This window comes from Octopus sinensis, linkage group LG10, assembly GCF_006345805.1.
Source record: "Octopus sinensis linkage group LG10, ASM634580v1, whole genome shotgun sequence".
Taxonomy (NCBI): domain Eukaryota; kingdom Metazoa; phylum Mollusca; class Cephalopoda; order Octopoda; family Octopodidae; genus Octopus; species Octopus sinensis.
This window is the reverse complement of record NC_043006.1, coordinates 18,376,619-18,391,669: the sequence shown is the minus strand read 5'-3', so window position 1 is coordinate 18,391,669 and position 15,051 is coordinate 18,376,619. Positions and strand designations below refer to the sequence as shown.

Below are 15,051 nucleotides of genomic sequence, written 5' to 3'. Positions count from 1 at the left end.
GTCCATTTCATATACTATATGTATATATGTCTGTGTGTGTGTGTGCATGCGATGTTCCACAATCGCTATTTATTTCAATCACTCATGTGGAGATATTCACGTCATTCATTTTTTTCATTTAACCTCCACTTCAAGGTATTTTAGAAAATGCTGAGCAATGGAATCTTGCAATGACTGAAGCATCAGTATCAGATTCATCATCATCGTTTAACGTCCGCTTTCCATGTTAGCATGGGTTGGACGGTTTGACTGGGGTTTGGGAAGCCAGGAGGCTGCACCAGGCTCCAGTCTGATCTGGCAGAGTCTCTACAGCTGGATGCCCTTCCTAACGCCAACCACTCTGTGAGTGTAGTGGGTGCTTTTTACGTGCCACTGGCACAGGTGCCAGGCGAGGCTGGCAACGGCCACGTTTGGATGGTTCTTTTACGTGCCACCGGCACAGAGGCCAGTCGGGGTGGTGCTGGCAACGGACACGTTCGGATGGTTCTTTTACGTACCACCGGCACAGAGGCCAGTCGGGGTGGTGCTGGCAACGGCCACGTTCGGATGGTTCTTTTACATGCCACCGGCACTGGTATCACAACTACAATTCCATTGATTTTTGAACGATTTCGATTCGCCAAGGAAATTCCATAACCTTTTTGCAATTATACTGGAACAATGTCAACTTGGCAGTCCCCTACACCTTTGGATTAAACATCGTAAATAGATGGCTGAGGACTTAAAGTATGCAGTTCAACACACAAACCCAGATATCAATATTCAGTTCTCTGAAACAATTTTTAACCAAGCACTGATCGATATTGCGGATCAAGTTTTGGCAATGGGATGCAAGAACTTTCAAGTGTCTGGCTTTGGAATGCCAAAAATAAACCGTCAAATATAGATACATACACATTCACATATACATACATACATATATATATGTATATATATCATCATCATCATCATCATCGTTTAACGTCCGTTCTCCATGCTAGCATGGGTTGGACGGTTTGACAGGGGATCTGGGAAGCCAGAAGGCTGCACCAGGCTCCAGTCTTATCTGGCAATGTTTCTACAGCTGGATGCCCTTCCTAATGCCAACCACTCCGTGAGTGTAGTGGATGCTTTTTACGTGCCACCCGCACAGGTGCCAGGCGAGGCTGGCAACGGCCAAGGTCGGATTGGTGCATTTTACGTGCCACCGGCACAGAAGCCAGTCGAGGCGGCACTGGCTTCGGCCACGATTCGGATGGTGCTTTTTACGTGACATATATATATATACACACACACACACGCATATATATATATACATATACCTACATATAGTGATTAAACTTCAAGAGACATAACAAGAGGGACAAATTATGACATCACAGAGTTGGCTGCATTTGTGAATGAACACGAACCTATATTTCTTCCAGAACAATGTTGTGCATATGATAAAATTATTCTATCAGTCAGAGAAAAAAGCAGAGGAATTTTCTTTCTTGATGCTCCTGGTGGCTCAGGTAAAACATTTGTAACAACATTGCTTCTCTCCAAGGTAAGGCAACAAAAAGAGAATTGGAATCGCTGTAGCATTGTCTGGCATTGCTATCACCATTCTCCCAGGAAGACAAACAGTTCATTCTGCTTTTAAATTACTGCTAAAGCCAGTCCCAAATGAAAGTCCGATTTGTAACATAAGCAAAGGTTCAGGTTCAGCAGAAGTGTTGTGCCAATGCCACCTGATCATTTGGGATGAATACACCAGGTCACATGGATGGAAGCACTCTATCGGTTATGACGACGAGGGTTCCGGTTGATCTGAATCAACGGAACAGCCTGCTCGTGAAATTAACGTGCAAGTGGCTGAGCACTCCACAGACACGTGCACCCTTAACGTAGTTCTCGAGGATATTCAGCGTGACACAGAGAGTGACAAGGCCAGCCCTTTGAAATACAGGTACAACAGAAACAGGAAGTAAGAGTGAGAGAAAGTTGTGGTGAAAGAGTACAGCAGGGATCACCACCATCCCCTGCCGGAGCCTCGTGGAGCTTTAGGTGTTTTCGTTCAATAAACACTCACAACGCCCGGTCTGGGAATCGAAACCGCAATCCTATGACCGCGAGTCCACTGCCCTAACCACTGGGCCAGGTTACATAGAGGTGCAATGGAAGCTCTTGATAAGACCTTAAAGGATATCAGAGGCAACAATAAATCTATGGGAGGAGTTATATTAGTTTTACCAAAAGACTTCAGACAGACATTACCAGTCATTCCAAGACAAACAAGATCTGATGAAATAAAAGCATACATTAAGTCTTCATACCTATGGAATAAAGTACAGAAATCCTCCTCAATACTAGCATGTGAGCTTCATTACATGGGGAACCTGGCTCCTCCAATTAGAAAATCGGAAAGTACCATTTGATGGGAATGGTGATATCAATTTGGCTCATATTGCTATTATGGTAAACTGCCCAGCTGAATTGAAGAACAGGGTATTTCCAGATTTAAGTAATAATTATAATTCACATAAATGGTTGTGTGACAGGGCAATTCTTGCTCAAAAAAAATGAGATGGGAGCAGGGACTAACCATGAATTAATAAATAAGATTCCAACAGTCATTAAGGAGTGCAAATCAACTGATTCAGTCCCTGATGAAAATCAAGCTGTCCATTACACAACAAATTTCCTTAATTCTTTTGAGCCACCTGCAACTCTTCCACAAACTTTTTCTGAAGGTAGGAGTCCTAATAATGCTTCTAAGAAATTTAGATCCTCCTAAATCATGCAATGGGACAAGGTTGATTGTGAAGACATTATCACTTAATGTGATAGAAGCTACCATCATCATTGGATGTGCCTCTGGAGAAGAGGTTTTCATTCTAAGAATTCCTATCGAACCAAGAGACATGCCATTTGAGTTCAAATGAACACAATTCCCACTGCAACTTTGCTTTGCCATGTCTGTTAATAAAGCTCACGGTCAGATTTTGAAATCTACTGGCTTGCACTTACTGAGCCTTGCATTCCTCATGGCCAACTTTATGTTGGTTGCTCCAGGGTTAATAGTTTGCAAGATGTATTTGTCTATGCTCCAAACCAGAAAACAAAGAATGTTGTTTACCTACAAGCTCTTACATAATTTCTTTCAACATGCGATAGAATTTATCACCCTTCATAAAAGTAGTAAATTTTGCATTTTGTATATTCCTACATAGACACAGATATACATATATATAGCTACATACACATATATTCACAATTAATGAATAAATAAATAATTTTTTTATTTAATATAACCTTGAAATAATACACTTATTAAAACACATTCCTGTCTGTCATTAAGAAGTTTCTTTTGTGGTGTTAAAATTTGATATATTTCATTCACACATAGATTACATCTAATATAAGCAATTTTATACGATCTAGCACAACTAAATATTAACCATTTAATGTTGTACAATTTCATACTATCCTTTAACTTCCATATAAACTTAGTACTGTTCAACCTATCCCTGTTCCTGAAAGAATATTCATGATTTGCTATTCATTTTTTAATAAAATTTTCTGTTGACATAATGTAAAAATAATCTTTCCCTTCAGATTCAACTCTACATCTATTTACAAGGTTATTTTGCATACAAGAATTGTTGAAATAACATCTATCCTTAAATCTACAATCACAAGTTCTAGCGATATAATTATCAGTAATAGAATTATTATTATTTCTATTACTATAAAAATGTCTAATTTTTTGTTATTAATTGAAGAGATAATTCTAAATAAATGTTTAGATACTGAAAAGCCAATTCTGATCTTTTTATTATTAATTGTTTTATTGTATTTATTTTCTTTATTAAATGTTTAGATATAGATCTGTAAAAAAGCTTGATCAAATTAGTTTTTATTTGTCTTGCATAAGGAATAATAAACGAAATATTATTCTCATTTATAGAATTAACAATAATAAGTGTATCAAAACCTGCATATGGAGTATAGTTTTTAGTCTTTAATTTAAGCCTATTTTCATACAAAATATCATTACTACACTTTTTCTTATTTATACTATTATTATTATTAGTAGTAGTAGTAGTATTCTTATTATTAATAACATCATTATTATTATCATAATAAAGGTTTAGTGTATCTACATTAGTGTATCTACACTATATTTCGTTCCACCCTTACTTAGGTTATCTTTAGATTCTGTAATACTTAATTTATTAATTACCTTGTCAACTTTATTAATATCTAAATTTTTATGAGATTTACTATATTTTATTATACACATCTCTACTGTTAGATCCACACATTTCATTGTCTACCAATTTGCCATTATTATAATAATATTTTTATAGTCCTCATTTTTATTACAATATACAATCCTATGCATATATCCCGCTTTTTAAGGGCAACATAATGATATTATTGCTAGAGGTTTCCTCATTTGAAGATAAATATGAAACATGCCTCAAAATATTATTAACAATTAACAATTATACAATTACTTTAGGATGATTACTATTAAACTTAATATATTTCAAATTATTGTTTGGTTTATAATATGGATCATATTGGCCAGTTACAAGATTCAGATTAACATCTAACTAATTAACAGAATCATGTTCATTTTCAATAGAAACAGATAAATCAAATCTTTAAAAAAGACTATGCAATTTTTTATTATGCAAATCTAATTTCCTATTTGATAGACTATTAATCAAAAACAGTGTATCGTCTCTATACAGTCCACCTTTAATATCTAGAAATTCATTACTAAAATGAGATAGAATGTATATACCTACAAGACTACTAACTTAGGCAGAATCAGCCGATCCCATAGTAATGTTTAAAAAGTTATTCATATTTTTCCTAGCCCAATACTTATTATCAAATGAAATAATAGATTTTTGAGCTTCCAAAATTACTTTAATTTCTTTAAAACTAAAATTAGAATTTTTCTAGAAAATAAAAGAGCATTATTAAGTACAATAGGATTAACAGAAGAATAATAGTTATTAATATCTATCTGTATAAATTTATTTCTATTTTTATAATTTACTCTATCAAACAAATAAATAGTTTCTTGGGTATTAGATCAATGTTCAAGTTTTATTTTTTTCTTAAGTGTAGGTATATACTTATGTTGAATAATTTTACTTAATCTACCCATTTCAGATCATCTTGGCCAAATTAATTTGACTTTAGAGTTAGAAAAGAACTTTCCTTTGTGATCTTTCAAAGTTATCCTAAGCCTCATAGGCACAAAAAGGCTCTGTGCAATCATCAAGAGCATTATCAATTGTAGGATATACATTTGTTTTAATTATTTGTTATATTATATTTTTTATAGTATAATTATATTATATTATAATGTGTGAATAAATTCTTAATGTCAATTGTATTTTTCTCTATTTCCTTTAATATTACATATACATATATATAGAGAGAGGGAAGAGAAAGAGAGAGACAGACAGACAGAAGCAGAGACAGAGAAGACAGACAGACAGATAGATAGATAGATAGATAGATAGATAGATAGATAGATAGATAGATAGATAGATAGATAGATAGATAGATAGATAGATAGATAGATAGATAGATAGATAGATAGATATCATCATTATCATCATCATCATTTAATGTCTGACTTCTGTGCAGGTATAGGGTGGAAAATTTGATCAATTCTGATGAGTATGGAGGGCTCTGTCAAATTGTCCAACCAAAGTTTGCTTTGGCATTGTTTCTTCACCTGGTAGCCCTCCCTAATGCCAACCATAATACAGAGTATACTGAGTGTTTTTCACATGGCACCAGCAATAGTTATGAATAATTTGTAAACCTATCAAAAGACATAACACTATTGTTCTTATGAGAGTTGACAATGGTTTTATGTAGATAAACAGGTCTTAAGTAGATTCAAGAAATTTCACTATCACCAGATTTATCTCAGCAGCAAATAAATTATGCAGTATGGTTACTTCGTAAAGTTATGTATGAAAAGAAAAATTCTGAGAAAAATAGAGTCTAAGTACATTTCAATCCAGTGATGAATTATATTAGTCAGAAGCCATAACTCTAAGACACATTGCTATAATCACTTCCTTTGTACTATGGATGATAAATAAAAAAATTATCAAAATTGATCTAAAAATGTTGTTAAAAGTGGTTTCTATAAAATGAACAACCATAAATTCCAGACAGTGCATTTAAGTTCATAGACACAGTGAAGGTGTTGATAGTGCTTGAGTGAAAGTATCCTGACTCATTGTTGTAAACATAATGCTTCATAGAAGTTAGAGTGTAACAGAAAGAGAGTTGATAAGACAGAAGATGCAAATGACCAGGTCATTTGCAACACCAACTTCAGGATACCAACCAGCTAACTAATCTCCAATCAGCTGATCAGTTGGACAGACAGTGAATGGAAAGATGGATGGATGACAGATACATGCCATTCAGTATCAGAAGGCTACAGGCCATCTGGATGCCTGTAACAACAGTGTGATGATAGAAGTACTTCAGTATTTCACATAGATGAAAGGATGGGAGACTGACATTTAAAATTCATAAATTCCAGGCAATCTCAATGGCATGCTGCACCACCAACTTTTACTTTCACTTTCTCTGTACAGCACAAAGAAACTAGTCGCAGTCTCATGACTTAGAATAACGTTTCTCTTATGTACTCTTCTGCTCATACCCCACATTTCTCTTCTATACCTTTTAATTTCTGCCTTCATCTTTCTCTCCAATATTATTTTAATCTTATCACCAGATTCTTCTTCTATGTATCCCGGCACAAATGGAGAGGTATAAAAGAGAAAGATAGAGATAGGAGTAGAAGAGTACATAGCAGAAAGATTAACCCTTTAGCATTTAAACCGGCCATATCTGGCCAGAAGTATTCTGCCTGTTTTATGTTCAAACTGGCCAGATCTGGTCTCTCACACCAACCCTACAATATCATTTTAAAAATTAACAGCTACCTCATCAAAATCTCATAACTACAAGATAATGCATGATTAGTTCAAAACAATGTGGATAAAAAAGCATTAATTTTGGCAGAACAATGTGAACACTAAAGGGTTAAGATAGAAATAGATGAGTACCCTTTTATCATATTAACAAAAAGTTAGTGAAATATTTAAAATGTTTACAGTTGGATAGATAGACAAATATAACAAAATAATTTGATAAAAAATGTGAATTTTTAATTATTTTCCGAGATTTTACAAAAACAACAAAAATATGGGGAAAGATGGGGAGTGCATATAAGAAGAATATAGGCGCAGGAGTGGCTGTGTGGTAAGTAGCTTGCTTACGAACCACATGGTTCTGGGTTCATTCCCACTGCGTGGCACCTTGGGCAAGTGTCTTCTACTATAGCCTCGGGCCGACCAAAGCCTTGTGAGTGGATTTGGTAGACAGAAACTGGAAGAAGCCTGTCGTATATATGTATATATATGTATGTGTGAATATGTTTGTGTGTCTGTGTATGTCCCCCCACCATTGCTTGACAAACGATGGTGGTGTGTTTATGTCCCCGTAACTTAGCAGTTCAACAAAAGAGACTGATAGAATAAGTACTAGGCTTACAAAGAATAAGTCCTGGGGTCGATTTACTCGACTAAAAGGCAGTGCTCCAGCATGGCCATGGTCAGATGACTGAAACGAGTAAATGAGTAAAAGAGTATAGATAACTGAGGTAGGTTTGGGCCATTATAAGCCCAGGGGGTAGCCTCTTAAGTCCTGATTTAGGATGTCATCCCCAACTTGAGTCATGAATTCTTATTTGCTGAGATATATATTGATATCAGGGGTTTGCATGGCATTTCTGGAAGGAATTAATCTGGTACCATTTGAATATGAAGGGGTCTTTTTCTTCCTTGATTTCTTTCAAAATGATTTTGAATAAAGTAGGACAAGTGAAGGTGAGAAAAAAGTAGTGTTGCAATGTTGTTATGTGACATGAGTTCAATTTTTGAAAGGGACATATGACTCAGGGGCCAAGCCTCAGAAGACTTGTATTTTTGATATTGGTACCATTTGGACTGAGTGGCTGTGTGGTAAGAAGCTTGCTTCCCAACCACATAGTCCCGGATTCCATTCCATTGTGTGGCACCTTGGGCAAGTGTCTTCTACTCTAGCTACAGGGCGACCAAAGCTTTGTGAGTGGATTTGGTAGACAGAAATTGAAAGAAGCCCATCATGTGTGTGTATATATATATATACATATATACAAGATAAGAATAGTAATTTGTGGTAAATTATTTTACCTTTGCCCATATAATACAGTAAATGAATTAATTGCATCGCAATCATTAACATTTATGTAATAATTTTGTTGGGTACTTCACTAGCAGTATATTGGATATATGTTATCCCATGGAGGGTTGCATTTACACCCCCTATCTCAATTTGTATATACATATACATATATGTTTGTCCCCCCACCATTGCTTGACAACCAATGTTGGTGTGTTTACATCCCCATAACTTAGCAGTTCAGCAAAAGAGACCGAATACTAGGCTTACAAAGAATAAGTCGATTTGGGGTCGATTTGATCAAACAAAGGCAGTGCTCCAGCATGGCCACAATCAAATGACTGAAACAAGTAAAAGAGTAAAAATAATGTAGCTCTCTTGACTGGGTTTTTGGAAAGAATGAAATCTGAGCTTCTTGAGGTGATTACAACACCTGTCATGCCATTTATCAATTTTGAGAACAGAGCAAAGGCGGTACGGAAAGAAAAGAATTACAGAAGGGAAAAATAGCACAAGAAGTATCAGGGTGAATAAAAGAAAGATGAAAGCAGAGGTAGAAAAGTACATAACAGCACTACAACCAAAACCATTACCAAACAACAACAACTTCACCAATGAGACAACTAGAAAGATCTTTAACCCTTTAGTGTTCGCAGTATTCTGCCAAAATTAATGCTTTTTTATTCACATTGTTTTGAACTAATCATCCGCAGGAGTGGCTGTATGGTAAGTAGCTTGCTAACCAACCACATGGTTCCGGGCTCAGTCCCACTGCGTGGCATCTTGGGCAAGTGTCTTCTGCTATAGCCTCGGGCCGACCAAAGCCTTGTGAGTGGATTTGGTAGACGGAAACTGAAAGAAGCCTGTCGTATATATGTATATATATATATATATATATGCATATATATATATATATATAAATATATATATATACGACAAGCTTCTTTCAGTTTCCGTCTACCAAATCCACTCACAAGGCTTTGGTCGGCCCGAGGCTATAGCAGAAGACACTTGCCCAAGATGCCACGCAGTGGGACTGAGCCCGGAATCATGTGGTTGGTTATATATATATATATATATATATATATATATATGTATGTGTGTGTATATATATATGTATGTATATGTTTGTGTGTCTGTGTTTGTCCCTCTAGCATTGCTTGACAACCGATGCTGGTGTGTTTACAGCCACGTCACTTAGCGGTTCGGCAAAAGAGACCGATAGAATAAGTACTGGGCTTACAAAGAATAAGTCCCGGGATCGATTTGTTCGACTAAAAGCGGTGCTCCAGCATGGCCGCTGTCATATGACTGAAACAAGTAAAAGAGTAAAAGAGTAAGAGTAAGAGCATCATCTTGTAGCTATGAGATTTTGATGAGGTAGCTGTTAATTTTTGAAAACGACATTGTAGGGCTGGTGTGAGAGACCAGATCTGGCCAGTTTGAACATAGAACAGGCAGAATACTTTTGGCCGGATATGGCCGGTTTAAATGCTGAAGGGTTAAGTGGTTGACAAACCTGCAAGAAAAGTAGCCAAATCTCACTCAAACCGCATCCCACAATGATAACAATAAACACTACCATAATGCCAACCACTATTCCACCACCAACACCATCACTACCATTACTACCACCATTTCACCACCATCGTGATTACTATCACACCATCATCTGCAACCACAGCAAGAACACCACTACCAAAAAACCACAACTATGATTTCACCTTCACCAATATACTACTACTACTACTACTACTACTACCACCATCATCACCATGCTTACTACTATCACTACTACCACCCATACCACCACCACTACAAATACTACTAACACCATGACTACTACTACTACTACTACTGCTGCTGCTACCACGACCACTACCACTACTATTACTGCCACCACAACTACTACTGTTACAGCTTCTACTACTATTACTATTTCAACCGTTACTACCACCCACTACTACTACAACTAATACTACTACTACTACTACCACCACCACCACCACAACTACAAATACTACTATTACCACTACTCCCCAACTACTAACACCACCACTACTACTACTACTACTACTACTACTACTACTACTACCACCACCACCACCACTACCACTATTATTATGGCCACCACACCTACAACTGCTAGAGCTTCTACTACTATTACTATTGCAACTTCTGCTACCATCACCACTACCACTACTACTACTACCACCACAACCACAACTAGTACTACTACAACTACAACTATTGCCATAGCCATTACTACTATTACCACTACCACCCCAACCTCAACCACCACCACACTGTCACTACTACTACCACCACCACCACCATCACAATCACTACTACTACTACGACTATTACTATTACGACTACTACTACTACTACTACTACTACCAACCTACTTAACTGATAAGTCACTTAATTAACAAAAGCAGTACTAAAGTAATAATGAAGTTGACTACCACCACCACCACAATCACTACTACTACGACGACTACTACTACTATTACAACTACTACTACTACTACGACTACTACTACGACTACTATTACGACTACTATTACTACTACTACTACTACGACCACCACTACTACTATTACTACCACCACCACCACCACAATCACTACTACTACGACGACTACTACTACTATTACAACTACTACTATGACTACTACGACTACTATTACTACTGCGACCACCACTACTACTATTACCACCACCACCACCACCACTACTACTACTACTACTACTACTACTACTACTACTACTACTACTACCAACCTACTTAACTGATAAGCCATTTAATTAACAAAAGCAGTACAGAGAAAGCAATACTGAAGATGAAGAAGGGTTGTTATCTACATACTTGGCAATCGCAATGGAATGTGCCTTCTGGAATAGCTTGATGCTCTGATGGAAATTGGCACGCTTACCACCCTGTTGTACAAAGTGGCATCAATTGTTAAGGAATAATTTTTTTTCAAAGTTGAAAAGAATGAAAATAAACAATAGATAAGTGTGGACTGTAGCATCATTATGTGAGCATCGAACAAAATGCTTTGTGTAGTGAGGCTGATATAGAACATTCAAGTTCTTCAGTTCAAAACCATTTCAAGATCCACATTCCTGTCCGTTTCTTTCAGTTTGAAAAACTATGGATCCCCGTCTATAAAATAAGTTGAGAACCTATTTCTTTACTACCCACAAGGGGCTAAACACAGAGGGGACAAACGAGGACAGACAAACCAGATTAAGTTGATTATATCAACCCCAGTGCGTAACTGGTCCTTAATTTATCGACCCCGAAAGGATGAAAGGCAAAGTCGACCTCGGCGGAATTTGAACTCACAACGATGGTCATCGCAATAAGTTGAGAACCGACTGAGTTTGCTAGAAGTAACAGCAAAATTTCACAGCTTACAGTAGGCATGGCTGTGTGGTAAGAAGCTTGCTTCCCAACCACATGGTCCCAGGTTCAGTCCCACTGTGTGGCACCTTGGACAAGTGTCTTCTACTATAGCCTTGGGCCAACCAAAGCCTTGTGAGTGGATTTGGTAGACGGAAATTGAAAGAAGCTCCTCGTATGTATATACATGTATATATATATATATATATATATGTGTGTGTGTGTGTGTGTCTTTGTGTTTGTCTTTGTCCCCCCATCACTGCATGACAACCGGTGTTGGTGTGTTTGTGTCACCATAACTCAGCAGTTCAGCAACAGAGACTGATAGAATAAGTACCACTTCTTAAAAAAAGAAAAAAAAGCACTGGGGTTGATTCATTCAACTAAAAATTCAAGGCAGTGCTGCAGTATGGCCACAGTCTAGTGATTGAGACGAGTAAAAGATAACGTTCAAAACAAGTTTGATTATCTCATCATCAAAATCATTTAATGTCTGTTTTCATGCTGGCATGGATTGGACGGCTTGACAGGAACTGGTAAGGCCAGGTTCCACAGCAGGTTCCATAGTCTGTTCTGGCTTGGTTTCTAAGGTTGTATGCCCTTCCTAATGGCAACCACCCCACATAGTGTACTGGGTGCTTTTTATGTGACACCATCACCAATGTTTAAGTAGCACTAGCACCAGTGGTTTTTACATGGCACCAGCATCCGCATGAATGATTTTTATATACTTCTGGATATATAAACAGAGATGGCCATGGCTAGACTGTCTTCGACTATAGGTGAGCTCAGCCTAGGTTGACCAGAAACTAATTACAAAGACATAAGTAATGGGACCAATGCAACTGACAACACTTGCGAAAATATTTCCCAGCATGGCTCCAGTCCAGGTTGGTAGATGTTTATTATCACCACCACCTGGTCTTGGAGTGTCTTTTAGCAGATCCCACACAGTTGTGAGCATTAGGGTTAGGTCCCTGGTTTGAGTACACACTCTTACCTTCCTTCCACTATTTTCACCTCAAAGTGTCATGGACACTGCCTTCCCTTCTAGGTAAAATATTAAAAAATTAAATAAAGCCAGTAAAAGAATAAAATAATAAAGCTCATAGTTATTTAGAAACGGCAATGTGTTGAGGAACTGTGAAAGAGTGAAGGAGGTCTGCATTTTTGTGGAGGTTGGTATTGACATATGTTTACAATTACCCTTGTCTTATTCTCATCTTTCACGTCTTATTTTGTTGTTTTTATTCAACAAAATTTCAAACAAGCAAACAAAATGATAATATATGCATGTGTATATAAATACCCATGATATAGTTGTAACACAAACAGCATATGGTGAGAAGCAGAAATGATAGACTGGTAGTTTAAATCATCATCATTAGCAGCAGCATCATTTAATGTCTGTTTTACCATGATGGCATGGATTGGACAGATTGGCAGGAGCTGTTAGGGCTGGAAGCTGCTGCAGGCTCCATTGTCTATTTTGGCATAGTTTCTATAGCTGGATGCCCTTCCTAATGCCAACCACTTTACAGAGTGTACTGGGTGTTTCTTATGAGGTACCAGCACCAGTGCGTTTTATGTGATACTAGCATTAGTGCATTTTATGTGGCACCAACACCAACGGGGTTGCCAAGTACCTTGCAAGACAATGATCCCCTTCAGCTTACCCACATGATCATGAATGGCCTGGAACTAAACAAACAACATAATCATTCTAACATACTGCCCAGTTTAATAGCTGCAGCTAGTTACAAGTTACCTTTGGTGGAATTCATTCCCTTTGCAAGTGTTCAGATCTGAGTCCAGTTCTATGGTATTCTTGCAGACTGTTCTGCTAGGCATCAACTGTGATGATCACATCACACTAAGAGGGCCTGAAAATTTCGTTGGTGTTACATTTCCTCTTCTGGCTCACTTATAAAAGACATCCTTATCATCAAATACCAGAGAAAATACTGCAGTTAATGGAGGATGAAGGCTAGTGGACTTATAAAGAAAATTGATAGGGAGGAATTGAGAAGTGAGAATGTATCGGTTAGATGACAGTATAAACACCAACAGCAGTGTGATCATATTTTTATCTGTGAACTGATGCTCCACCACATCAACATCATCCTCATTTAATATCCATATTCCATGTTCGTATGGACTGGATGGTTTTACAGGATCTGACAACTCAGAAGTACATCATGCTCCAATATCAGTTTTGGCATAGTTTCTACTCCTAAATGCCCTTCCTATTTACCATCCATTTTACAGTATGTACTGAGTGTTTTTTTTTACATGGTACAAGCACTAGTAAGGCCACCCATGCAGCTTGCAAGACTAAGATTCCCTTTGGAAAAGTGGGGCTACAGTAAGAAGGGAGGTTGGCTTTAGGAGATAAGGGGCCAGAACAAAGCAGATTTCTTGCTGTAAAGTGGCCTCGAGACTTCTCACATTATCGAAGGGAGGTTGGAGCCGGAAAGAGATAAAATACTGATGAGGTGTGAGGTGCCTCAAGATAACAGGAGAGTAAAAATGGGTAGGAACACGAGAACAAGGGGTGCAGGTGGATAGAGTATGTAAGAGTGTATGGGGGAGTGAGAGATGGTTAGAGACTGGAAATGGATGAGGTAGGTGAATATCATGAAGAGCAGCTGCTGAGAGTTGATAAGTCAGAAAGGTAGAGAAGAGTAAGTGACATCTGTTGAAATTGGGTATGATTGAGGAGTGGATGTAATGAAGGGTGGATAAGGAATGTGGGGGGAACCAATGATACATAGATGCATATGAAGAAGCAAATCAACTACAAATTAACATTACCCAGGAACATAATTCTGCTGCCTTTCAACTATTCTCAGTGGTGAATTCAGTTCAATTCAACGACAAAAACCATCATAGCATCCATGCATTCCATTGCTAAACCTTTATTTGATTAGAATATGATTGAAAAATCTTGGGAATAATTTCAACCTAATTATCTTATGTTTACCATATTTTCTACTTACATACACATCTCTATAAAGTAATATATTTGCTTCAAAATAACAAAGCCAATGCACAATAGCTAGTCATAATTGCCATTTTCCAATACCTATTCACAATAGCTATTGTAAATAGCTATTTACAGTTAAGTGTTTCAATGAAACCTACTTAAAAATCTATTAACCAACAGCCTTTAATGGCAAAATGTATATCCTGAGCTTACAAACAACAATATTGATTTCTTTTGATTAAATATAATGTCAATAAATTGTTGCTGTTTAGCCCAAGGTCAGTTTTGATCAGCCAATTCTAAGATCAAATTAGTCCAGTCATGAGTATCTCATCTTATTCTGAGACAGTGATTCAGGATTATACTGTCTAATAAGTCTCTCTTTTTAAGATGGAGAACTATGTTTCCA

General features: G+C 37.1%; 1 protein-coding gene across 1 annotated transcript in view; it reads right to left on the bottom strand.

Moving 5' to 3' along the window:
• LOC115216336 (tetratricopeptide repeat protein 23-like) overlaps window positions 1–15,051 on the bottom strand; it is a 190,548-nt gene that overhangs the window by 100,631 nt on the left and 74,866 nt on the right. Inside the window, exon 8 of the mRNA XM_029785562.2 lies at window positions 11,117–11,199. Within this exon, the coding sequence (XP_029641422.2) occupies window positions 11,117–11,199 (83 nt within the window). The remainder of the gene's footprint in view (window positions 1–11,116; window positions 11,200–15,051) is intronic.